Source organism: Amia ocellicauda, chromosome 4, assembly GCF_036373705.1.
Source record: "Amia ocellicauda isolate fAmiCal2 chromosome 4, fAmiCal2.hap1, whole genome shotgun sequence".
Taxonomy (NCBI): domain Eukaryota; kingdom Metazoa; phylum Chordata; class Actinopteri; order Amiiformes; family Amiidae; genus Amia; species Amia ocellicauda.
This window is the reverse complement of record NC_089853.1, coordinates 6911905-6936446: the sequence shown is the minus strand read 5'-3', so window position 1 is coordinate 6936446 and position 24542 is coordinate 6911905. Positions and strand designations below refer to the sequence as shown.

At 54.5% G+C, this 24542-nt stretch overlaps 2 protein-coding genes across 3 annotated transcripts in view; both read right to left on the bottom strand.

Annotated features, from left to right (window-relative positions):
* Positions 1-1712: 1712 nt before the first annotated feature.
* On the bottom strand, positions 1713-7496 carry ccdc34 (coiled-coil domain containing 34). Of its 2 annotated transcripts, none has more exons than XM_066700784.1 (7): positions 7415-7496; positions 6357-6631; positions 5902-6046; positions 5631-5738; positions 3307-3465; positions 3012-3153; positions 1713-2231 (listed from the first exon to the last, which is right to left on the bottom strand). In XM_066700784.1, exons 2-7 carry the CDS (start codon positions 6614-6616, stop codon positions 2014-2016), a joined length of 1032 nt encoding a protein of 343 aa, XP_066556881.1. In that variant the 5' UTR covers positions 6617-6631; positions 7415-7496; the 3' UTR covers positions 1713-2013. The 2 variants fall into 2 exon arrangements, with proteins under 2 accessions (XP_066556881.1, XP_066556882.1); XM_066700785.1 differs by lacking the exon at positions 7415-7496 and adding an exon at positions 7269-7384.
* Positions 7497-16460: 8964 nt separating this feature from the next.
* The window catches only part of lgr4 (leucine-rich repeat containing G protein-coupled receptor 4), a 51844-nt gene continuing 43762 nt past the window's right edge, over positions 16461-24542 (bottom strand). Inside the window, exons 13-18 of the mRNA XM_066700782.1 lie at positions 23212-23283; positions 22600-22671; positions 22240-22365; positions 20801-20913; positions 20574-20651; positions 16461-20460 (exon numbers count right to left, since the gene is read on the bottom strand). Coding sequence (XP_066556879.1) covers positions 19127-20460; positions 20574-20651; positions 20801-20913; positions 22240-22365; positions 22600-22671; positions 23212-23283 — 1795 coding nt within the window. The 3' untranslated portion in view covers positions 16461-19126. The remainder of the gene's footprint in view (positions 20461-20573; positions 20652-20800; positions 20914-22239; positions 22366-22599; positions 22672-23211; positions 23284-24542) is intronic.

Here is a 24542-nt window from a genome sequence, read left to right as displayed (position 1 = left end):
AAAAGCAAACGACTCGCAGCGCCCCCAGCTCTCTCGGTCTGGACGTCTGGGGCCGGCATGTGAACCAGTCGAGAATTCGCGGCAGACGATAATTGCTAGATGCGCCGCCAACGACAGTTTAAGACGTGGAAGAAAATAAAACGAGAACACAATGCCTGAAAACGGGTGCGTGCCGGGGAGCCGGTCACATGACCCGGCGCTTTGTAACTGCTAAAGTACAGGGTCAGTTTTCTGGGCCGGATGCAGTTTCTGCGGTAAATAGCAGCAGGGGGGAGGGGGAGTTCGAGGCTTGTCAAATTTCAGTCTGAAAACGAGTGAAATAAAATCTCACTAATCTCTTAATCTCACTACAAAATAGAATTAAAGACTACGTCAGAAACTGTGGGACACTTTCTGTACAGGCCTGGCCGTCCTCACCGGCAATTACCGGATAACCAACAAACATGCACGGCTGCACCTCATCCGCCACATCCAATCATCTACCACAGGCCTTTCAACTGAACCCCAGCCCGACACTGACAAACCGTTTCACAGAGCATGTGTGTGAGAATGGCAACCACTCGACTGTCCTCAGACTCCCGGGCCCTGTGGATTCTCACGGCTCCTCACAGTCCGAGACGACCGCAGCGAGAGCTCAGTGACCCAGTTGTCACACGGGGTAAACCAAGAACAGCAGTCGACCTAAATTTAACTCGGCTCTTGTCGCTGTCTGGTTTCAAAGCTCTGTACGTCTCTCTCTCTCTCTCCCTCTCCCTCTCTCTCTTTTCTTGGACAGAAGAACAGGTTGAGCGAACTGGCAGTAGGTATTTGCCTCCCAGTCAATTCTGCGCACATAGCAATCAGCCGTCAGCCCATAAACAGGGCCCGACTTCGCCACACTGTCATTAGGAGACAAGCCTTGCCGGATGGCAGAACACGACCCATAAAACGCCATTGACGTCTTGCGCATTAATTATAGCCGAGGAGACAGAAAAATGAACCGGCCAGTACGTGGCTGGAACAGGACACGAGTGCATGGCAGAGAAGCTCTCGCACACAGACACACGAGCTGCAAGCGGTACAGAAGACATTCTTGTGTTGTGGTGCGAGGATGACGAGTTCACACAGAATAGTCACTCCGTTCCAAATGAGCCTTTGACGCAGGGGTCTCAATCTCAGTCCCTGGGGGGCCGTGTGTATGATGCTGGTTTTCGTTCCAACAGATTCCTCGATGATTTCATTGGTCTAATGTTTTAATTAGCTACACACATTTAAACACCTATCCAGGCCCAGGATATTTTATAAGATACTAAACCTTGAGTCAAATGCACTTTTAGACCATCAATTGTAAAATACCTCACAATATATTGTTTAAATGTATCAAATTGAATAATTAGACAAATTAAGTAATCAAGGACTCTGTTGGAATAAAAACCAGCATCATACACACGGCCCTCCAGGAATTGAGCCCCTGCTTTAACACAAATTGTCCGAACATACATTTGTGGGACATAAAACGCAGCTATGAAGCACAATATATAAATTACATGAAACGAGATGGATGAGTGGTGCGGTATTTTTGGAAAGGCATGCGAGGAACGACACGACACGAGAGAGACTGCGGACAACGGAGGCGCCACCGAAGCCCAGCCTCGAGCTGCCCGTCGTCATCTGACCGGTTCCTTCTGCAGACAGTGTGAAGAGCGAAAGAAAAACAAAGACAACAAGGCAGATCCGTGATTCCAGTCTAGTTTAATTCTAACAAACACTAGGTCTCACACGTGCGCGACGGCCTCAGACACGGACTCACGGGGAGACGGACTCGATGGCGTGAGGCGGTGGGGTCCCAGGAGAACGGAGGAGTGGCATCACACAAAATAACCATCATTTACAAAAAATCATTAGCAAAATATGTACAAATCTAAAAGAAAAATAAATATCTAAAATCATCTGCAGCACACGAGAGCGATTCACGGGACAATGTCGTTCTCCTGGGAGGAGGAGTGCGAGACGCCTGAGAAGAGCGCCCCCCCGTCACCTCCCTCTCCGCGCGGTGGACGCCACGGTCAGCGTGTCTCTGGGCCGGACGCCAACGGATGGGCTGGGCCGGTACAGGAGGGGGTTGGCTGGCCTCTTGGCCTTCCGGCCGCAGTTCTTCTTCAGTAGGTCCTCTGGGGGGGGGTTGTGGATGGGCTTCCAGGGGATGGGGTTGACGAAGCTGGGGGCCGGGTAGGAGCTGCCGTCGTAGTACCCTGCGGGGGTCAGAGAGGCTGGATTAATGGCGCCGGGGTCACGGGGCCTCAGAGCACACAGGAGCCCGCCCTGCTGTACTGTGTTCTACCAGAGCTGTCAGTGACCTAATTGAGCCTTAATTGAGTTATCAATCAATGTGCGTGAGGGCAGGGGAGGGCAGGTTAAATGAGAAGCGCCACAGCAGCGCGACACACCCGGCGCAGCGACGCAGAGGAGTCCGACAGGAGGAAGTGCTGTGCCTGTTCCTCATCAGGTGTCCCCGGCTCCGACGACACAGGGGTCGGAGGTCGGGGAGAGGCTCAATGAATAGATCTGATACGAACAGGCCTGGAGATGTTCCTCACTCGGGTCCCCGCGGGCCGTCTGGACCTCTCCCTCCCTCCCTCCCTCCCTCCCTCCCTCCCTCAGCTCTCTTGCTAGAGCTTGCCTCATGACGGCGGTTCCACCCACCCCGCTCAGGAGAAAGGGCTTCTCACACAGAGAACGGCCGCGTCTCTGTGGAGGAGCTGTTCTGATCAGCCTGCGGAGGTCAGGGGTCAGCGCAGGGCAGGAACAGCGTCTGAAGCGTGCTGCTGCTCACGGAGGGGCTTTTACCGAGAGCGTGTTTACACTGACACCCTGACACTGTGCAGGGGGGAGAGCCTAATGGGAGCCAGCTGTGGCTCACTGCCCCCCCTCCCCCACAGAGCTGACAGGCGCTGGTCAGACCGACCCTGTAGGTCCTTCACTCTGCGGGTGTCGGGGCCGCCGGAAGGGGGGGGGAGCAGTGGGACGCCTACCTGTGAGCTTCCCGTTGCAGTAGCCAAAGCTGCTGGAGGCAGGGCGGGGCTTCTCCTTCGCGTTTCTCAACCACTCCTTGAACTTCTCCTGCGCCTTCTGCCTCCTCTCCCTCAGCTCTGCCTCTCGCCTGGACGCCTCCTCCTGCCCGCCGAGAGAGAGAGAGAGAGAGGGAGAAAGAGAGGGTACAGTGAAATCCACCAGGAATCATAGTCCACTCTGCTCCAGTTCAGAAACTGAACGAAAATGTCGGACTCCTCCTCTCTCTCGCTGTGGAAGAATACCGCTGCCCCTCACCTGTTCCTTCTGCTTCTTCTCCACCTCCTCCCGTTTCTTCCTCTTCAGCCACTCCCTGTATCTCTGCCGTGCCTTCTCCTCGGTCTCCCGTCTCTTCTGCTCCCTGATTTCCATCTCCTCCATCTCCTTGCTCAGCTTCGTTTCCTTTTCTACTTTTTCCTGTAACAGAACGAGTCGTCACCTCAACCTCCCCCTTCTGCTGAACTTTCCTGGAGGTCTCCCATTAAAGTACTAATCTAACCGAGCATAGTCCTTCTCATCTCCGCAGCGAAGATGAGATCACGCTCTCTGCGCTCACGCTGGACAGGGTGCAGCCCTCGCGGATCTAGGCGCTCGATGTTCGATGCTCCCGGCCGCGCTCCGCTTTCTTTTGTTTTTGCACGGCTCAAAGCTGACCTCCTGTGAACCCCTCGTTCAGCACTACAACACACTGACCCCGAGCTAAAGACGGGTTACTGCAGAAGTCAGTTCCTGAAGCCATAGAGTCAAATGAGGTCCCAGCCTCCCAGGGGATGCTTTGGGTACACACACCTTTTGTAGAGAGCAGGTTTCTACACACACAGACACAGAGAGAGAGACAGAGAGAGAGAGAGAGACAGAGAGAGAGAGAGAGACACACACACACACACAGAGAGACATACAGACACTCACACACACACACACAGAGACACACAGACCCTCGTCCCCAGGCTGCTTCAGTGACAGGTCAGGTTGAACACTTACAGTCTATTCCAGGCAGGGTCTGAATCGAAGGGGGGGGATCTGCGCTTCCACAGAGATAATAATTATTATTAATGGTATTATCGCAGTGATGGACACATTCCTGGGCACAGAGCCAGAGTATTGTTAAAACACTTTATGCGGCTCCAGGAGAATGAATGGCATCTTGCAAAGCTATAATTAATATGTTGCAACAGGTAACTCTCCTCGGGGCGAAGCTGCGTACATTTTTCACACACTGACAGATCAGGGTTAAATCTGTTCTCAGTCTTTTTTCTTTTCTTTCTTTTTCATATTTTTACTAGAATCCTCTTAGTAAAGAAAGTCTGACTCGTCACTCTGCCACGCCAATGATTTGTGACTTTTGAGTCAGAGAGAGCTTAGCTACGTTTTTTTTTCTTTCAATAACACTCTTTTGATTCCTAAGGTGACACAAATCAGAGCCGATACGACCGGTTGATTCTCAAACGCAGCACAAACGACCAGGCGGCTCTCCCGGGATCGCTGGGAATGACTTCACCCGCTCTGCATCGACGCTGGACCCGTCCCAGACTGCAGCTCTGTTGATAGAGACCCCGGACATAGCAACCAAACACCCAAAAATAACCCCCCGGCCTGCGCACGGGCGTCACGCACCAGCGACCGGAGGAGAGGAGAGGTTCTCGCTCGGCAGGAATGGTGGACTGTTATTTGTGTTTTTAACCGCCTAAACTAAACAGTGATTTGAGGAGACAGACGCATCTGGCAATCTCATAAATTACTATTGTGTAATGGAAGGCTGTAATTAAAATAAGATCCCAAATGGGGCACCTGCTCAGCTGCGTCAACTGTGTCTGAACATGCTGGGCTTCAATTTGATCTCCGCACCGCGCAACACAACCCTGTCACTCTAATGCCCGTGTTAATCCCTGCAGATAAAGCACAGATCCCATTACACGACGCATTATGAATCCACCCATTATTCCCTGCTTTATATATATATGAATTCAGAACTGCACTAAAACGACTCTTTCCCGTCAGAAGAGCTTAGACTGATCTTAATGAGGAAACTGCAGATCTCGTGGCTGACCCAAGTTACCGCACTTAAATAAATGACCGGGTCCGTGTTGGTTTACTTTTCCTCTGGATGGATCATGCGTGTTTCTGTGAGATGTGGGAGTTTAGATGCTGTGTCGGAGCTCCCCACAACACAGGATTTCAGATCAGGCGTGAAGTGTGCATCCCCCTGTACTTAAGCGCTCGTGCAGTGTGCGCTGCTTCACGACGCAAACGACATACATTGGGTGAAAAGCGGTCGTTAAGTGCGAGCCGCCCACCGTTCCCAAAATTGGGTCGGATTGTAGAAGTCGTGTAGTGTGAGCCCAGCTTAAGGCCTTGAGAATGAGCCGAGTCCACACAGGTGCCCAACAGGAACAAAAATGGACCCCCTTCTCCGGGAGTGTCCGTCACCTTTGTGCCCTGGCAGGACTGACGGGCCGGTGCCGAGTGCTGAACCGAGCCGACGGCCATGGAGATATCCAGGGCTATGCTGGCGAGGACACTGACCCCTGGGGAGTGCAGGATGAGGCCCAGCACGTCCACTGTCCCCACATCCCCGGTCATACCTGCTCCCTCTTCATCTGCAGCCAGTCGTGGATCCGTCCCTCGGCCACGCTCCTCTTCCTCTCCTCCACCTTCTCTCGCTCCATCTTCTCTCGCTTCAGGCTCAGCTCCTGATGATGAGCAGAAAGGCACAGCACACGTCAGCGCAAGGGCAGGGAAGGAGGGGAAGCTGGGGAAGTGGCTCTCGGCGGTGAGAACAAAGGAACAAATGAGGAGTTTAGTTCCTCAAAAGAAAACCCTCAAGTTCTTATTATTTATTTTCCTCTGATCTACCTTCAGCGCTTTCCTCTGCATCTCGGCACGCTCCTCTCGGGCCTTCCGCACGACCCACTCCTCCCAGGCGCTGAGGCTGAACTCGGCCGAGGGACATCTCTCCAGATCCACGTTGGTGGCTGACTTGGTTTTAGATTTGCTAGCCCTGCAGGTCAGCGATAAGTATATATAGATTAAGAAAGTCCATCTTGGAAAGGAAAACTCATGACAAAAACCACAGACTCATGATAAGCTGTCTTTAAAGCAAAGTATGAGGCATCCAAAAGAATATCAAGACTAATGCGATTGATAGAAATGTCTCTGAAACCCACTGTAGTGAACTGCGAAAGAACGCATTCAATAACGTAGGACAGTAATTCAGTATAACAACATTGTAATGGAAAGAGACACAGTCTAGTCTTCATTATCTTAAACCTTAAGTACAGCACAGAAACTGAACGAGCAGAAAGACGCACCGGTCAGGGGTCCCCATTTCCTCACCACGAGCCGGGGTGGGGGCCCCTCTCTCCTCGGGCTCCGGCTGGTCCTCGGACTCGCTCTCGAAGCTGTCGTGGTAGATGGGGGACAGCAGGGAGGACGTGGAGTCCCCGGCGGATTCCTCCTCCCAGCCCCTCTGCCCCGGCGGCCCGTCCCGCTGCGGGCGGCTCTTGTAAGGAGTGGAACTGGAGGCGTCGGACCTGGAGAACGAGCAGCGGGCGGCTGGGGTGCCAGACATGGTGGTCCTTTAGGACTGGACAAGACAAAAGCAAAACCAATCAATCAATTGCATGTGCATCCCGTGTGCCCTCCCAACTCCCTGGCAGTAATGAATGAACAACAAGTCGACTCTGAGCGCCTCGCTTATCCCTTAACTCCCAGTCTGAGACCAGGGCTGTGCAACACTAAGACTGCACTGACCTACATAGAGCAGACTGCAGCGCTAATGGGGTTCAGAGCATTATAACACCACCGCTCTTACCTGTTCAGTACAGGGTCTACATGAAGGAGGAGAGGAAGACACAGCAGACACGCAGGCTGCGTTTACTCACATTATCTGATGCCTTTGTTCTCGGAGACTCATTCGTAGAAAAATACACAAACAGTACAAAAGCACAGCGCCGAGTTTACAATAAGTACATGTCAACCACACAGCCCCGTGTTTTCACTGTAACAGACATACTGGCGAGTGATGATGATGATGATGATCTCAGCGGGCTGTTTAATTAAACATGTTATTAAACTGATGGAGGCGTCAATACAGCTCTGTGTGACACTGCAGGCACAACACGGACACGCGTGAAATCACCCGCATGTAGTTTCAATGGTTTTATCACTGACTGGGGATCAAACCTTGTAATTAACACATAAATAACCACAACAACTCGCACCAACGTTAAACGCGGAAATCCCGCCCGGAGACGCATCTGACAGCGCATGTTGACAGTCTTATTCTCTAGCGCTTTAGGAAGGCAGCTGGGTTAGTTTAATTAAGAGTCCGTGTTAATTTGTGTAAACACACCGCGGCTGCTCTTACCTGAGCGGCTCTTCCTGCGACAGCCGTTTGAACGTGTCGGCGCGACGCCTTCCCGTCGGGCACCGCGCTGCGTCCGCGGTCGCTGGCCTCCGACCAATCAGAAGCGACGCCGTGACGCTGCGTCGTAGGCATGGCAACGCGGGACGCCTGTGTTCTAACTGCCTTTGCGGCGCCTCTCCGCTCCCTGTGCGGGCAACTGTGCGGGGCAACTGTGCGGGGCAACTGTGCGGGGCCTGTGTGGGCAACTGTGCGGGCAACTGTGCGGGGCAACTGTGCGGGGCCTGTGTGGGCAACTGTGCGGGGCAACTGTGCGGGGCCTGTGTGGGCAACTGTGCGGGGCAACTGTGCGGGGCCTGTGTGGGCAACTGTGCGGGGCAACTGTGCGGGGCCTGTGTGGGCAACTGTGCGGGGCAACTGTGCGGGGCAACTGTGTGGGGCCTGTGTGGGCAACTGTGCGGGGCAACTGTGCGGGGCCTGTGTGGGCAACTGTGCGGGGCAACTGTGCGGGGCCTGTGTGGGCAACTGTGCGGGGCAACTGTGCGGGGCCTGTGTGGGCAACTGTGCGGGGCAACTGTGCGGGGCCTGTGTGGGCAACTGTGCGGGGCAACTGTGCGGGGCCTGTGTGGGCAACTGTGCGGGGCAACTGTGCGGGGCAACTGTGTGGGGCCTGTGTGGGCAACTGTGCGGGGCAACTGTGCGGGGCAACTGTGCGGGGCCTGTGTGGGCAACTGTGCGGGGCAACTGTGCGGGGCCTGTGTGGGCAACTGTGCGGGCAACTGTGCGGGGCAACTGTGCGGGCAACTGTGCGGGGCCTGTGTGGGCAACTGTGCGGGGCAACTGTGCGGCAACTGTGTGTGCAACTGTGCGGGGCAACTGTGCGGGGCAACTGTGCGGGGCCTGTGTGGGCAACTGTGCGGGCAACTATGCGGGGCAACTGTGCGGGGCCTGTGTGGGCAACTGTGCGGGGCCTGTGTGGGCAACTGTGCGGGCAACTGTGCGGGCAACTATGCGGGGCAACTGTGCGGGGCCTGTGTGGGCAACTGTGCGGGGCCTGTGTGGGCAACTGTGCGGGGCAACTGTGCGGGGCCTGTGTGGGCAACTGTGCGGGCAACTGTGCGGGGCCTGTGTGGGCAACTGTGCGGGGCAACTGTGCGGCAACTGTGTGTGCAACTGTGCAGGGCAACTGTGCGGGGCAACTGTGCGGGGCCTGTGTGGGCAACTGTGCGGGCAACTGTGCGGGCAACTATGCGGGGCAACTGTGCGGGGCCTGTGTGGGCAACTGTGCGGGGCCTGTGTGGGCAACTGTGCGGGCAACTGTGCGGGCAACTATGCGGGGCAACTGTGCGGGGCCTGTGTGGGCAACTGTGCGGGGCAACTGTGCGGGGCCTGTGTGGGCAACTGTGCGGGCAACTGTGCGGGCAACTATGCGGGGCAACTGTGCGGGGCCTGTGTGGGCAACTGTGCGGGGCCTGTGTGGGCAACTGTGCGGGGCAACTGTGCGGGGCCTGTGTGGGCAACTGTGCGGGCAACTGTGCGGGGCAACTGTGCGGGCAACTGTGCGGGGCCTGTGTGGGCAACTGTGCGGGGCAACTGTGCGGCAACTGTGTGTGCAACTGTGCGGGGCAACTGTGCGGGGCAACTGTGCGGGGCCTGTGTGGGCAACTGTGCGGGCAACTGTGCGGGCAACTATGCGGGGCAACTGTGCGGGGCCTGTGTGGGCAACTGTGCGGGCAACTGTGCGGGCAACTATGCGGGGCAACTGTGCGGGGCCTGTGTGGGCAACTGTGCGGGGCAACTGTGCGGGGCCTGTGTGGGCAACTGTGCGGGCAACTGTGCGGGCAACTGTGCGGGGCCTGTGTGGGCAACTGTGCAGGGCAACTGTGCGGGCAACTGTGTGTGCAACTGTGCGGGGCAACTGTGCGGGGCCTGTGTGGGCAACTGTGCGGGGCCTGTGTGGGCAACTGTGCGGGGCAACTGTGCGGGGCAACTGTGCGGGGCCTGTGTGGGCAACTGTGCGGGGCCTGTGTGGGCAACTGTGCGGGCAACTGTGCGGGCAAATGTGCGGGGCCTGTGTGGGCAACTGTGCGGGGCAACTGTGCGGCAACTGTGTGTGCAACTGTGCGGGGCAACTGTGCGGGGCAACTGTGCGGGGCCTGTGTGGGCAACTGTGCGGGCAACTATGCGGGGCAACTGTGCGGGGCCTGTGTGGGCAACTGTGCGGGGCCTGTGTGGGCAACTGTGCGGGGCAACTGTGCGGGGCCTGTGTGGGCAACTGTGCGGGCAACTGTGCGGGGCAACTGTGCGGGCAACTGTGCGGGGCCTGTGTGGGCAACTGTGCGGGGCAACTGTGCGGGGCAACTGTGCGGGGCAACTGTGCGGGGCCTGTGTGGGCAACTGTGTGGGCAACTATGCGGGGCAACTGTGCGGGGCCTGTGTGGGCAACTGTGCGGGGCCTGTGTGGGCAACTGTGCGGGCAACTGTGCGGGCAACTATGCGGGGCAACTGTGCGGGGCCTGTGTGGGCAACTGTGCGGGGCAACTGTGCGGGGCCTGTGTGGGCAACTGTGCGGGCAACTGTGCGGGCAACTGTGCGGGGCCTGTGTGGGCAACTGTGCGGGGCCTGTGTGGGCAACTGTGCGGGGCAACTGTGCGGGGCAACTGTGCGGGGCCTGTGTGGGCAACTGTGCGGGCAACTATGCGGGGCAACTGTGCGGGGCCTGTGTGGGCAACTGTGCGGGGCCTGTGTGGGCAACTGTGCGGGCAACTGTGCGGGCAACTATGCGGGGCAACTGTGCGGGGCCTGTGTGGGCAACTGTGCGGGGCCTGTGTGGGCAACTGTGCGGGCAACTGTGCGGGCAACTATGCGGGGCAACTGTGCGGGGCCTGTGTGGGCAACTGTGCGGGGCCTGTGTGGGCAACTGTGCGGGGCAACTGTGCGGGGCCTGTGTGGGCAACTGTGCGGGCAACTGTGCGGGGCAACTGTGCGGGCAACTGTGCGGGGCCTGTGTGGGCAACTGTGCGGGGCAACTGTGCGGGGCAACTGTGCGGCAACTGGGTGTGCAACTGTGCGGGGCAACTGTGCGGGGCAACTGTGCGGGGCCTGTGTGGGCAACTGTGCGGGCAACTGTGCGGGCAACTATGCGGGGCAACTGTGCGGGGCCTGTGTGGGCAACTGTGCGGGGCCTGTGTGGGCAACTGTGCGGGGCCTGTGTGGGCAACTGTGCGGGCAACTGTGCGGGCAACTATGCGGGGCAACTGTGCGGGGCCTGTGTGGGCAACTGTGCGGGGCAACTGTGCGGGGCCTGTGCGGGCAACTGTGCGGGCAACTGTGCGGGCAACTGTGCGGGGCAACTGTGCGGGCAACTGTGTGTGCAACTGTGCGGGGCAACTGTGCGGGGCCTGTGTGGGCAACTGTGCGGGGCCTGTGTGGGCAACTGTGCGGGCAACTGTGCGGGCAACTGTGCGGGGCCTGTGTGGGCAACTGTGCGGGGCAACTGTGCGGGGCCTGTGTGGGCAACTGTGCGGGGCAACTGTGCGGGGCCTGTGCGGGGCAACTGTGCGGGGCCTGTGTGGGCAACTGTGCGGGCAACTATGCGGGGCAACTGTGCGGGGCCTGTGTGGGCAACTGTGCGGGGCCTGTGTGGGCAACTGTGCGGGCAACTGTGCGGGCAACTATGCGGGGCAACTGTGCGGGGCCTGTGTGGGCAACTGTGCGGGGCCTGTGTGGGCAACTGTGCGGGGCAACTGTGCGGGGCCTGTGTGGGCAACTGTGCGGGCAACTGTGCGGGGCAACTGTGCGGGCAACTGTGCGGGGCCTGTGTGGGCAACTGTGCGGGGCAACTGTGCGGGGCAACTGTGCGGCAACTGGGTGTGCAACTGTGCGGGGCAACTGTGCGGGGCAACTGTGCGGGGCCTGTGTGGGCAACTGTGCGGGCAACTGTGCGGGGCAACTGTGTGGGCAACTGTGCGGGCAACTGTGCGGGGCCTGTGTGGGCAACTGTGCGGGCAACTGTGCGGGGCAACTGTGCGGGGCCTGTGTGGGCAACTGTGCGGGCAACTGTGCGGGGCCTGTGTGGGGCAGCTGTGCGGGGCCTGTGTGGGCAACTGTGCGGGCAACTGTGCGGGCAACTATGCGGGGCAACTGTGCGGGGCCTGTGTGGGCAACTGTGCGGGGCCTGTGCGGGCAACTGTGCGGGGCAACTGTGCGGGGCCTGTGCGGGGCAACTGTGCGGGGCAACTGTGCGGGGCCTGTGCGGGGCAACTGTGCAGGGCAACTGTGCGGGGCAACTGTGCGGGGCAACTGTGCGGGGCCTGTGTGGGCAACTGTGCGGGCAACTGTGCGGGCAACTATGCGGGGCAACTGTGCGGGCAACTGTGCGGGCAACTGTGCGGGGCAACTGTGCGGGGCCTGTGCGGGGCAACTGTGCGGGGCAACTGTGCGGGGCCTGTGCGGGGCAACTGTGCAGGGCAACTGTGCGGGGCAACTGTGCGGGGCCTGTGCGGGTGAACTGTGCGGGGCCTGTGTGGGCAACTGTGCGGGGCAACTGTGCAGGGCAACTGTGCGGGGCCTGTGTGGGCAACTGTGCGGGGCCTGTGCGGGCAACTGTGCGGGGCAACTGTGCGGGGCAACTGTGCGGGCAACTGTGCGGGGCAACTGTGCGGGACGACTGTGCGGGGCAACTGTGCGGGGCAACTGTGCGGGGCCTGTGCGGGCAACTGTGCGGGGCAACTGTGCGGGCAACTGTGCGGGGCAACTGTGCGGGACGACTGTGGGGGATGATTTTTTGAACCTGGGGTGGATTTAGGGGTTTGGTAAAGTTGATTTCCCAACCCCTCCCGGAACTCACTTCACCAGCAGCCCTGCGCCCTCAGTTTGTTGCAGTTTTTGTGGGAGAAATATGTGATTTGGGGTATTTTTAGGACCAGACTGGGGGGAAATTATATAGAGGACCTGGCAACACTGGATTCATCTCCAGTCTTACAGCGCTGAGGACCGGGCTGAGCGGTGCCACAATAAGCACCGTGTCTACAGACTCTACTCACTGTGAGGTTTAAATACAGTAAAGTGTGTTAGAACATCAGAGAGTGTCCAGACGAGAGGAGCCCATTCGCCCCATCGTGCTCGTTTGCATTAATAACTAAGTGATCAAGGATCCTATCCAGTCTGTTTTTGAATTTTCCCAAATTGTCTCTTCAGCCACATCGCTGGGGAGTTTGTTCAGATTGTGACTCTCTGTGTGAAGAAATGTCTCCTGTTTTCTGTTTTCAATGCCTTGAAGCCCAATTTCCATTTGTGTCCCCGGGGCCTGTGTGGGCAACTGTGCGGGCAACTGTGCGGGCAACTATGCGGGGCAACTGTGCGGGGCCTGTGTGGGCAACTGTGCGGGCAACTGTGCGGGCAACTATGCGGGGCAACTGTGCGGGGCCTGTGTGGGCAACTGTGCGGGGCAACTGTGCGGGGCCTGTGTGGGCAACTGTGCGGGCAACTGTGCGGGCAACTGTGCGGGCAACTGTGCGGGGCAACTGTGCGGGCAACTGTGTGTGCAACTGTGCGGGGCAACTGTGCGGGGCCTGTGTGGGCAACTGTGCGGGGCCTGTGTGGGCAACTGTGCGGGGCAACTGTGCGGGGCCTGTGTGGGCAACTGTGCGGGCAACTGTGCGGGGCAACTGTGCGGGCAACTGTGCGGGGCCTGTGTGGGCAACTGTGCGGGCAACTGTGCGGGGCCTGTGTGGGCAACTGTGCGGGCAACTGTGCGGGGCAACTGTGCGGGGCCTGTGTGGGCAACTGTGCGGGCAACTGTGCGGGGCCTGTGTGGGGCAGCTGTGCGGGGCCTGTGTGGGCAACTGTGCGGGCAACTGTGCGGGCAACTATGCGGGGCAACTGTGCGGGGCCTGTGTGGGCAACTGTGCGGGGCCTGTGCGGGCAACTGTGCGGGGCAACTGTGCGGGGCCTGTGCGGGGCAACTGTGCGGGGCAACTGTGCGGGGCCTGTGCGGGGCAACTGTGCAGGGCAACTGTGCGGGGCAACTGTGCGGGGCAACTGTGCGGGGCCTGTGTGGGCAACTGTGCGGGCAACTGTGCGGGCAACTATGCGGGGCAACTGTGCGGGGCCTGTGCGGGCAACTGTGCGGGGCAACTGTGCGGGGCCTGTGCGGGGCAACTGTGCGGGGCAACTGTGCGGGGCCTGTGCGGGGCAACTGTGCAGGGCAACTGTGCGGGGCAACTGTGCGGGGCCTGTGCGGGTGAACTGTGCGGGGCCTGTGTGGGCAACTGTGCGGGGCAACTGTGCAGGGCAACTGTGCGGGGCCTGTGTGGGCAACTGTGCGGGGCCTGTGCGGGCAACTGTGCGGGGCAACTGTGCGGGGCAACTGTGCGGGCAACTGTGCGGGGCAACTGTGCGGGACGACTGTGCGGGGCAACTGTGCGGGGCAACTGTGCGGGGCCTGTGCGGGCAACTGTGCGGGGCAACTGTGCGGGCAACTGTGCGGGGCAACTGTGCGGGACGACTGTGGGGGATGATTTTTTGAACCTGGGGTGGATTTAGGGGTTTGGTAAAGTTGATTTCCCAACCCCTCCCGGAACTCACTTCACCAGCAGCCCTGCGCCCTCAGTTTGTTGCAGTTTTTGTGGGAGAAATATGTGATTTGGGGTATTTTTAGGACCAGACTGGGGGGAAATTATATAGAGGACCTGGCAACACTGGATTCATCTCCAGTCTTACAGCGCTGAGGACCGGGCTGAGCGGTGCCACAATAAGCACCGTGTCTACAGACTCTACTCACTGTGAGGTTTAAATACAGTAAAGTGTGTTAGAACATCAGAGAGTGTCCAGACGAGAGGAGCCCATTCGCCCCATCGTGCTCGTTTGCATTAATAACTAAGTGATCAAGGATCCTATCCAGTCTGTTTTTGAATTTTCCCAAATTGTCTCTTCAGCCACATCGCTGGGGAGTTTGTTCAGATTGTGACTCTCTGTGTGAAGAAGTGTCTCCTGTTTTCTGTCTTGAATGTCTTGAAGCCCAATTTCCATTTGTGTCCCGGGTGTGTGTGTCCCTGCTGATCTGGAAAAGCTCCTCTGGTTTGATGTGGTCGATGCCTTTCATGATTTTGAAGACTTGGATCAAGTCCCCACGTAGTCTCCTCTGTTCCAGGGTGAAAAGGTTCAGGTCCTCAGTCTCTCAGTAGGACATTCCCTTCAGACCTGGAATAAGTCTGGTTGCTCTCCTCTGAACTGCCTCTAGAGCAGCGATATCTTGGTTAGAAATATATGGTAGAGAAGGTGTATTGTGCACTTTATATTCTCTACCTGTCTATTAGTAACCTATTAGTACTAATAGGTTTCTAGTAACTAGTATTTGTCTGCACTGTAATGTCTGTATTGACATTTAACTGCAGCGCCACAATATGAAATAGAAAGTAAAGTGTCTGAAGATACTCTGTCTGCTCGTGACAGTCCTCTGATATAATATTACTGGATGCATATCATTGTTATGCTATTGTGCAGGATCATATCAGTGAGGGTTTGTACTCGAGGTGGAGGCGTTATATTGGGTTAGGAGTCGTACGCACTGCAGTGTGTAAAAGTACATAGGTTAGTAGCTGTAAATAATAGCAGTACCTTCATGTTCAAGTTACTGAAGGTCTGAGGCCTGTAATACTACTCAGAAGACTCTGTTAATTCGCTTCTAAAGAATCAGTTTAATAAAGATAAAGGAACAGAAAGCACTCTGGACACCAACGCAGTGGATGGCTCAATGCAACGCTGAAAACCTCCATCGTACCAGAGTTACACCAGCCACGCGTTCTGGACCACGGTGCTGAGTTGTAGCCATTGTTAACACCTGGACCAGGTCTATTGCATGTCTCTAAGGAGTGACTGTTTGAGGAGCATCACACACTAAGTACCAGTGGCCTTCAGGACCTGCTTTAGGCTTTCCCACCACGCTGTACAGAAGTCACCCTTCCTAAAACACGACAGAGACTCAACACACATCCATATTGAACACATATCAGCTTCAGTTCTAAAGCATTAGAAAGTACAGGAGTATGATTGTGCACAAGGGATTTTTCCTCGACAATCGATCAGATTGTAATGCACAGACACTACTCTCACAACTACTAACCAACACACTGTAAGTACAGTTAAGTACACAGTAAGTATGCTTTAGTTTATTAGTTTATAAAGCACTTGTTGTGAGTTTGCTGCCATAGTGTAGGCCATTTTTATTTAATAAATACAAACCTAAGTTACACTACTACTACTAATAATAATAACAATCACAACAATCATGAACGTATTTCTGTTTTGTGAAAAGCTTGCAGATTTCTCTGAGGTTCCAGTGGCTTTGCCTGGGAGAGCTGCAGCGCAGGGAAATTGGACGGCTTCCCATGAGTCGAGCCCAGTGCAACATTCCTCCTAAATGAGCAAACTGCAGCAGAGGGGCAAGGCCTGTGTAAACATCACAAATGACTGGGTTACGACTGACAGTAATCCCTGGCTAACCACGGAGGCTGGCTCTCCAACTGCTCTCCGCGTCTGGGAGAAGACCACTCTGCGTTTTTAAATCGTAAAAGAGAGGAGCTGAGACGCAGGCTCCCCACACCGACAAAACCAGGGACCGTGGCGGCCCAGCGACACATGTTAGCAGGCGGATGGGTAGCAAGTGCAGATGTTTTGACATGCGAAGGCGACGGCAGTGGCTCGGATTAAACATCGGAGCGGTGGAGAGGAGGATGCGAAACAGCTGGGCAGTGGCTTGAAGAACATCAGTCAGGCTTAGATCCTGATGACTAAACAAAATAAAAAAAACTAAGGGAATTAAACAGGGTTGGACTCCGGCAGGAAACAGCCAGTGGACGTGCAATGCTAGACAATGCGAGACAGACACTTGTATACAACCACCACCTGATTAAAACCTGTGTCACCGACAGACACGAATCTGTTTATTTATAAAACTCCACCGTAACCCATAACAGTTACAGAACAAACGTCTCCTGTTAAACCTTCTCAGGTTAAATATAATACACAATGCAGTGAACACACACAGTTAAGACTTTAAAAGAAAATTTTATATGAATGGTTTGGTTTACAAAATTACAGTATACAGTACATAAATCCCTCCCACAATTAGTATAAACTAGATGTTCTTTCTCTTTAATATACAACGATCAGAGTTTTATTCAGTGACAATGTACAACCAGGCATGTATTTACAAAGCGAACAAAACATCGATATAAAAACCACAATTTCTCACATCTGTATACTGGCAGCCACTACAGTTAAAGGAGGTAGCGTCCACTATTGAACAATGTATCCCATAATTATCATCATCCTGTTTGTATCAAATTATTTACCACATACACACACACACACACATGCACACACACACACACTCAAAATAAAAAAGAAAATTAGGAATTTTATCTTATGCACATTATATACAATTCACACCTTAACATCTGTGGTAGAAAACAGTTGGCTTAGTTTCATAGCGAAAGTCATTGAGTGTCAGTATCGGTGTACTTTGTGTACTATTTTTGGCTTTGCCGTGTTGACGAGGAATGTGGCGAGCGGTGCGGTGAAGGCAGTGTGAGAGCTTTGGAAATCCTTGAAAGGTCTGCTGAGTGATGGAAAACGTGAGCCACAGTGCAAACAACAGCACTGTCACCTCTCTCGATGACAGACGCCCTCAGAGAGTTGTGTGGCGCAAACTAGGCCCAAACCACTGCAGCTGACGGTGAGGGGACTTATTCTAGCATGTGAATAAAGTACAGGACGCTTTGGACTTTGATGGAAGAGAAAGAAAATAAATACGAATAAGCTGAGAACATTTTAACTGCAGCCACACGGGCCACCAGGTAATGCCATTTGTCTAAGACGCACAAAGTGGCGGATGGGAGAAAGGATGAAAGACACACACAACCAGGAAGATCCGTTCAGTGGGCTCTCTGCTGGCCAAAGCTTCTTGAGACTCGCCTGAGACTGGGGGTAGTGGCAGCCTGTGTTCACACGACGGCCACCTCCACACGCGTGTCGGCAAAGTGGTCCCCTTTCCCAAACACAAACCGGCTCTGGATTCGGCACCAATCACACTGCAGCTGTACAATGACAATCATAAGAATGCAAACATGACCACACACAAGCACACGTATACACACACACACACAAACACAGACATGTACACCCATACTGACGCTAACATATAAATTATGACTAACCTGCATTTTTTGGCCCGAGCGGCACCGCCCTGCACAGACGCGCACACACACGCACAGACACAGACGCACTCGAACCACAAGCACTTAATCTTGTAAGCGACTGCACAGAAGCTCGGAGGTCCTTTGCCGACGGGTGAGGGTGTGGGGGGGTAGAAGGCTCTTTTGGCACAACAGCAAGGCAAACGGTCAAGTGTAAAAATACCATCACTTTTTAGGTAACTTGTTTCTTTGTTTTCTCGTTGTAAAAAAAATCATCATCAACAAAACACGCCCCGTGTTACATGACATGTCAAGCACAGAAACAGGTGAAATGTGAGGTGATTTATTTACGATTTATGATTTATTTCAGGTATGGAAACGGACCAGATCTATGCAGTATTTTGCACCAAAATCCTCCACAAAATATCAATATGACCTGGAGAGTGACTGGCGTAAAGAGCTTTCTAACAATTAACACACACAACTGATTGTCAATCGACACAGAATATTTCAAGTTAAACTTTGGTGCTCAATTCTTCATAAAAATGGCCCATGAATGTCACTGAGACGAACGCGAGTCTCCGATCTGGAGAGGAATGGAAAATTCCATGTGCGATGACAGGAATGTACAAATTAAATGATTTGCCTAATAGTCGTTTTGGTTTAATCAGTTGGAGCACAGATAGAAATGAGAATGTGAGATGACGTGCTTTCCGTGAAGGAAATTGTCTCATTCCCCTCAACACGCATGTGTACCATCACGGACAAACAATCTGGATTTCAGAGGCAACTGAGACGTAAATTTACAACGTGGAAGTTTCTTTTTTTCCCTGAATCTTGATATGCAATTTAACTTTACACAGATTACATTCTCATTGTGGACAAATCCTGATTGAATCTTGACTGCTACATTACAACAGTACTGTAAATATACACATAACATTTATATTTATACAGTTGTCTTTCTGTTCCACACAGCAGTCTTTTGGAGATTAACAGGTACCCAGTTTTCCTCAAACGAAAGATCCCGTCCATGATTTCTCGTAAGAAAAAGTGTTCAATGTCTCTACATCCCAACGCTGGTATAAAATGTGATAAGGCAACAGTTTTCATTCAACACATCGAGAAATTCCCCTAAATCAGAAAGCAGAAAAGCAGATTACAGCCAAGGTTCTTTCTTTCTTTTCATAACAAACGGTGTGATTATCCAGAATCCGAAACTCACCAACAAACAAACAAACGAACGTAAAAATAAAAACTCCAATAAAACGGGCACCTTAATGTGTTGCACAGCGATTCATGGCTCAAAGAGTAAGGTGTATTGCCAAATTCCCTTCTTAACAGGCAAGTCCCACAGTGATACTTAGAAAAGTGCTTCCTGAATGCCAGCGTATAAGGATCCTATACGCGTTTCATAGTGTTTCACGGTTTAAATCGGCCACACGAAAAAGAAAAGAAACAAAACATCGTAAAACAAACACAAACAAAGGTCAGAGTGTTCTGCCCCGAGCGCGGGCTAGTCTTTGCTCCGGGGGATATTGTAGGAGTAGTGGACCAGGGGCAGACCGCGGCTCTGGTAGAAGCAGGCCCGTCCGCAGGCCTGGACCTGGTCCGAGCTGTCGGACACGAAGGAGTCCCCCTCGTCCGCGTACTCTGACTGGGCGGACGGCGTGCCACAGTCCGACCAGTACCCCTCCGCCCTCGGGCAGGGCACCGCGGCCAGCGCCGGGCAGCTGTGAGACTTAACCAAATGTTTACAGGGCGCCCGCTTGGAGAGCAGGAAGGACTCGCAGCAGTCGCACACCGCCAGGTTGCCCTGCAGCTGCGAATACACGCCGCAGTCGTAGTAGAAGTCCGACCCGGGGCAGCCGCTCTGGTCCCCGCCGGCCGCGGCCCCCGTGGACCGGGCCGCCGCCTTGTTGTCCCTCCAGCCCCGCCGGAGCCGCAGCCGGCGCCAGTCGTCCTTGAACTGCGGGTTGAAGAAGATGTAGAGCACGGGGTTGAGGCAGGCGGGCAGCGGGAAGAAGATGAGGGTCACCGACTTCATGATCTCCGGGCTGATGGAGATGGCGGTGATGAGAGGCGCGAAGGAGAAGAAGGCCACCGGGCAGAAGAAGATGCAGTTGGTGAAGATTAGCCAGGCCACGTGCTTGACCATGCTGGATTGCACACTGGACTCCGCCAGGTCCGCCTTCTCCAGGCTGCAGTACAGCTGGGTGTAGACCACCGCCATCAGCAGGTAGGCCATCGAGTTCACCAGGACCAGGGTGACGGTGAAGCCCAGCGAGGGCGTCTCCCCGGTGGGGAAGGGCAGGCAGAGCGGCGAGGAGGAGAACTCGCCCACGTGGAAGAGAGGCAGGCAGGCCGCTACGGTGGCCAGCGCCCCCAGTGTCGCGGCCGCCCACTGGAACCGCCCGCGACGCCGGCTCTTGCCCTTCCTCAGGAGGTCTCGCACCGAGATGCTGCGCTCCACCGCGGCCAGCGTGAGGAAGAGGATGGACGCCTCTGAGGAGAAAATGGCCAGGAAGCCCGTGGCCCGGCAGCCCGGCCCCGTCTCCCACCACACCCCAAACTCTGCAAAGCGCCCCCAGGAGGCGGCGTCCAGCACGCTCAGCATGCCGGTGTAGACACCCATCAGCAGATTGGCAGCGGCGATGAGCCCGACCAGCAGCTTGGCGGGAGACAGGACGCCCCCCCCACAGGAGGATGAAGAGCAGGACGGGGAGGAGGAGGAGGAGAAGGTGGTCACCAGGACCAGCATGTTGAAGAACAGGGCCACCAGGCAGATGAACCACACAGTCAGGCGGATCATCCAGCTGCCCAGCAAGTGCTCACAGGGCTTGAAGGCACCTAGAGAGAGAGAGGGAGAGGGAGAGAGAGAGAAAGGGAGGGAGAGAATATTCACACACTGGACTCTTCAGGTCTCCTCAGTAACTCCGGCACAGAGCGTGAATGTGTCTCACCTGGCGCAGGGGAGCAGTGCACCGCCAGCCGCACTCGTTCGCCCTCCTCCTCTTCCGGCGTGTTCTTGTTCTCACCGCCTATCGCACAAACCAAGGACAATAAATAAACAATGTGCAGCGGTGGCACAGTCCCTCCTTTCCCAGGGATGTCAGACACCCACGGGGGGCCCCGACACAGTGCAGCACTAGAGCAAAACCTGAACTGCAAAACGAAAGGTAAAACTCACCGGATTTCTTCAGACTTGCATCTTGTGCGTTGTCATCTTCCGCTTTGGGATTTACATAAGCATCGCAGCCACCGAAAGCACAGCATTGGTACGCATACGGCACGGACAGAGTCCTGGAGACACGAGACCGCAAAGAACAAACTGTTAGCTTATAGAGACAACGTACAATATAATTTTTGTTTTGTTTATTGGGGCCCATTAGTCCTTCTTGAAGGATTAAACTAATTTTAATTTTCGGCAAACCGCAATACTCATAACAAAACAAATCTCCCAACAGGCCAGTATAGGGGCTGATTGAGTGTCTTTCTCACTGTGCTGTGGAAAACTGCACACCGTGTGACTCTCTTTCAGTTGCTGACAGACTCTCTCTCTCTCTTTGCCACATTTGCTGTCCGCTGCAGTTATTAAAATCACTCGGTGCAGCCGGGTGTTCGGTTTGAAGGCTCGGCTGCTCATCTGATTTGTCTTTCTCTGCGGCTGTGCCAGTTGCCGTACCCATCACAACACAACCGGACCACTGAGGAGCCGCGTGGTTCGGCTGCCAAAACATCTCGGACTGAATTGTTTAATAAAGCAGATCTATGGGACGCATCATTCTGCTGCTTGGTTTGTTGGGAAGATTGTCAGACTGTATTTATTGTAAATTAAACTATTACTACATAATGTATATTATCATTATCCAGCTGATCATCTGTCTCAGAAATCGTATATCGTGAGAAGATGACTTCCTTTATCCGCTGGTTTCAATCTTTCTTTAATTGTAGCCAATTCCACGACACAGCATAACACAAGCCACCAATACGAGAACGAAAACCAGTAACCAGCATCACACAATGTGCCTTTTTATCCCACCAAGCCCAGTATAAGCAGTACTTATGCGTATCACCCCGGACACACAAAGAGCCTGTATTTCCTCTCCTGGGCCGCCGTGCTCTGTGCGACGTGAAGGGACTCGACAGATGTTTCGTATCATGGGCTCGTTCCAACCCCTGGCTGACTACATCAATCACTCCTTTGTTGATGTGAGGGAACGCTACTTTATAAACACTTGACAGCTATCCACGAAAGCGAGTAAACTAACCACGGGGCGCAGACGCTGCAGCTGAGCGGCCGATTATAAACAGCAGCCCCTCGGTCGCGGCCGCCAGCTCCTCACACACACTGCCTGTATGCGAAGGGGAATCGCTCCAGCGGGCCGATACAGGCAAGCACTGTACTGTACTGGAGGAGGAATAAGCAGACCGGAGACTGGCGTAGCTAGCAGAGAAGACCCATTCAAAACAGCAGGAAAGATGGCAGAGGAAATGAAATCTTAACCCCTAGAAAAATGGACGGCACACAAGGCGTCTCAGTTGGAAATCGCAGTGCCTCGTACATCCCAGGCACCATTCCAAAGATAACATCAGCCGTGTCCGACCTCAGAGGCCCGGCTCCTCTACCTGAGTTTCTGGAGGTCTTTGGCCAATAGAGATCCTTTCATGGCCGGGTTGCCCGCCAGTTTCAGCTGGTTCAGCCCGTTGAGGCCCGCGGTCGGCACGGAGCTCAGCGCGTTCAGACTCAAGTCCCTGAAACAGACACACAAGACACCGGTGTTAGAGTCGTGCTTTCAGGATAAACCGTAACTGTTCTACAACAGTATCGCGCCGTCATTTCTATAGGTGGACATTTAAACATTCCTGGCCACTCAACACTCCTCATTCCACTACAGAAAATGTATATAATAATATCACACACACAATGAACGGATACCGAGACACGCATGTACAGGAATCACATGATGCGATAGCAAGTCTACTCACAGGTTAGTTAAAGCTGCCAGGGAGATGAACGCATCCTTGTGAACAGACGAGATCTGATTTCTGCTCAGGTCTCTGTTGAGATAAGAAATAAAAGGGATTTATCATAACAATGCATAAAAAAAACACATGTATCAACGGTTTTGGGCTAAATATATAGCATATATATACAGCGCACTCCCACACAAAAGAAAACAAAAGCTAATTTAAAAGCTAAATTAGTTTACAGGGCAGAGGGATGCAGACATCACAACAGACCGACTGCAGGGCCAACGGTCTCCCCGACATGGACAACTCTCTGCTTTAGGGCTGTAAAGCAGACTGGGGGAGAGGCCCCTGCAGGCCGGGAAGCGTCTCGCTCTTTGCGCTGCGGAGGGACGACACACTCCCCGTCCCGCCTGCGAACGATCAAGTCTGAACACCTCCAGGAATGCAGGGCTCTGCACAGCTGGAGCCGAGCTTCACAGGTCGCCAGTGATTGATGCGATTGTGCGGCCGGACCCGCCCTCGCTAAACCCGGGGCCCGATCTCAGGAGCAGTGGAGGAAAAAAAAAAACATGCTCTTGCAACAGAAGAGGCAAGACCTGTGACCAGGCGGGGGGTTCGCGGACTCACATGAGGTGCAGGGAAGCCAGGCCGAGGAACGTGCTCCCGGCGATGCCCTGGATCCGGTTGTGCTGCAGGCTTCTGCATTAAGGGGGAAAAAAGAAAGAGAGAGGGATTTACAGAGTGGAAAGGGTAAGAAGGAAAGAAAGAAAACCAAAACGCACGAACGAGTGACTTGTCAGAGCTTATTCCTGTTGCGATGCGAGGAAGTTCTTTTTTCTCTCCCCTCAATATGAATTAAGCACATCCACTTCCCCCTCCAGCTACACTGCACAACTCTCCCTGCGCCGGGCAGGAGGACAGGAGATCGATACAGACACGCAGATCGCATCTAAAACCCAATTCCTGCCCAAATGTGGTTCTGAAAGCAGACGGATCTGAAGCCCATGGGCTCGTGGTGAGAGACCCGGGTGCTGGAGAGGCCATAGTCTCTGCATGGGCCCTCATCCTGGGAAGAAGTCTTAATTGGCTCAATTAATCCACCATTGGTTCAATTAAGCAATTGAGAGTCGAGGTGAAACAAAACCCAGAATGCACTGCAGCCCCCAGGACCACAGCCCTAGACTGTGACCTGGGGCAACATTTTATTTAGCAGGACCCACATTTTATTTGATTTCATATAAACATCTACTGCGCTGCGACTAGCTTCACAGAGTCACCCAGCAGTGCGTATTTAACTCTTAATTACAGCGCTACAGCAGCCAGTTTTATTCTTTGGTTTGTGTTTATGAGAGACCTTTACCCCCGTAAAAAAAGAAAAATATATCATAAAATCCATATTATACTTCGAGGAAACTAAGAAAGTTAATTGTTATTTCTTTATATCTTATACACTGAAGTAACTGCTTCATAAATCTAAATTTACTGGGTAATTACATGTCATTTCTTCCCTGTGAAAACAGAATCCCTTCGCCTCTCCGCTGAGCCGATCTGATTTTGAGTCAGTGGCTTTGGGAAGCTCAACACCGGGGCACCAGGCGGCGGCTCTGCTGGCACGGCGTCTGCGGCTGCACCAGCGATACGCGCTCCTAACGAGGAGCGGTTTGGCACGCGCTGTGGCGTCAAATTGTCATCATTCCTCAACTCAGTTTGAGGAGCTCAGTTTCCCTGTAGCTGAGTGGTTTTGACACGTACGTTTAAGATAGAGAAAAACAAAATCAACCGCGCAGTGGTTGTCGAGCTCACGGAGAGTCGAACGCGGCTGTGAGGAGAGAGACGTCCCGCGCATAGTGTGTATAGCGTCAAAATCAGCCCAGCTGGCCACGCTGAACGCTACGGGACCCTGAGGCTGAGATCACGGCGTGTTGATCCTCACACCGTCCCGGGGAGGACTCTTGCCA

What these genes read in the sequence shown, in the direction of transcription:
- ccdc34 (XM_066700784.1), bottom strand. Translation starts at nt 6,616, where the DNA reads ATGTCTGGCACCCCAGCCGCCCGCTGCTCGTTCTCCAGGTCCGACGCC. An exon ending in GAAATGGGGACCCCTGACCG is followed by an intron (nt 6,047 to 6,356) that starts GTGCGTCTTTCT and finishes GCTGACCTGCAG; the next exon opens with GGCTAGCAAATCTAAAACCA. An exon ending in CTGCAACGGGAAGCTCACAG is followed by an intron (nt 2,232 to 3,011) that starts GTAGGCGTCCCA and finishes TGACCCCCGCAG; the next exon opens with GGTACTACGACGGCAGCTCC.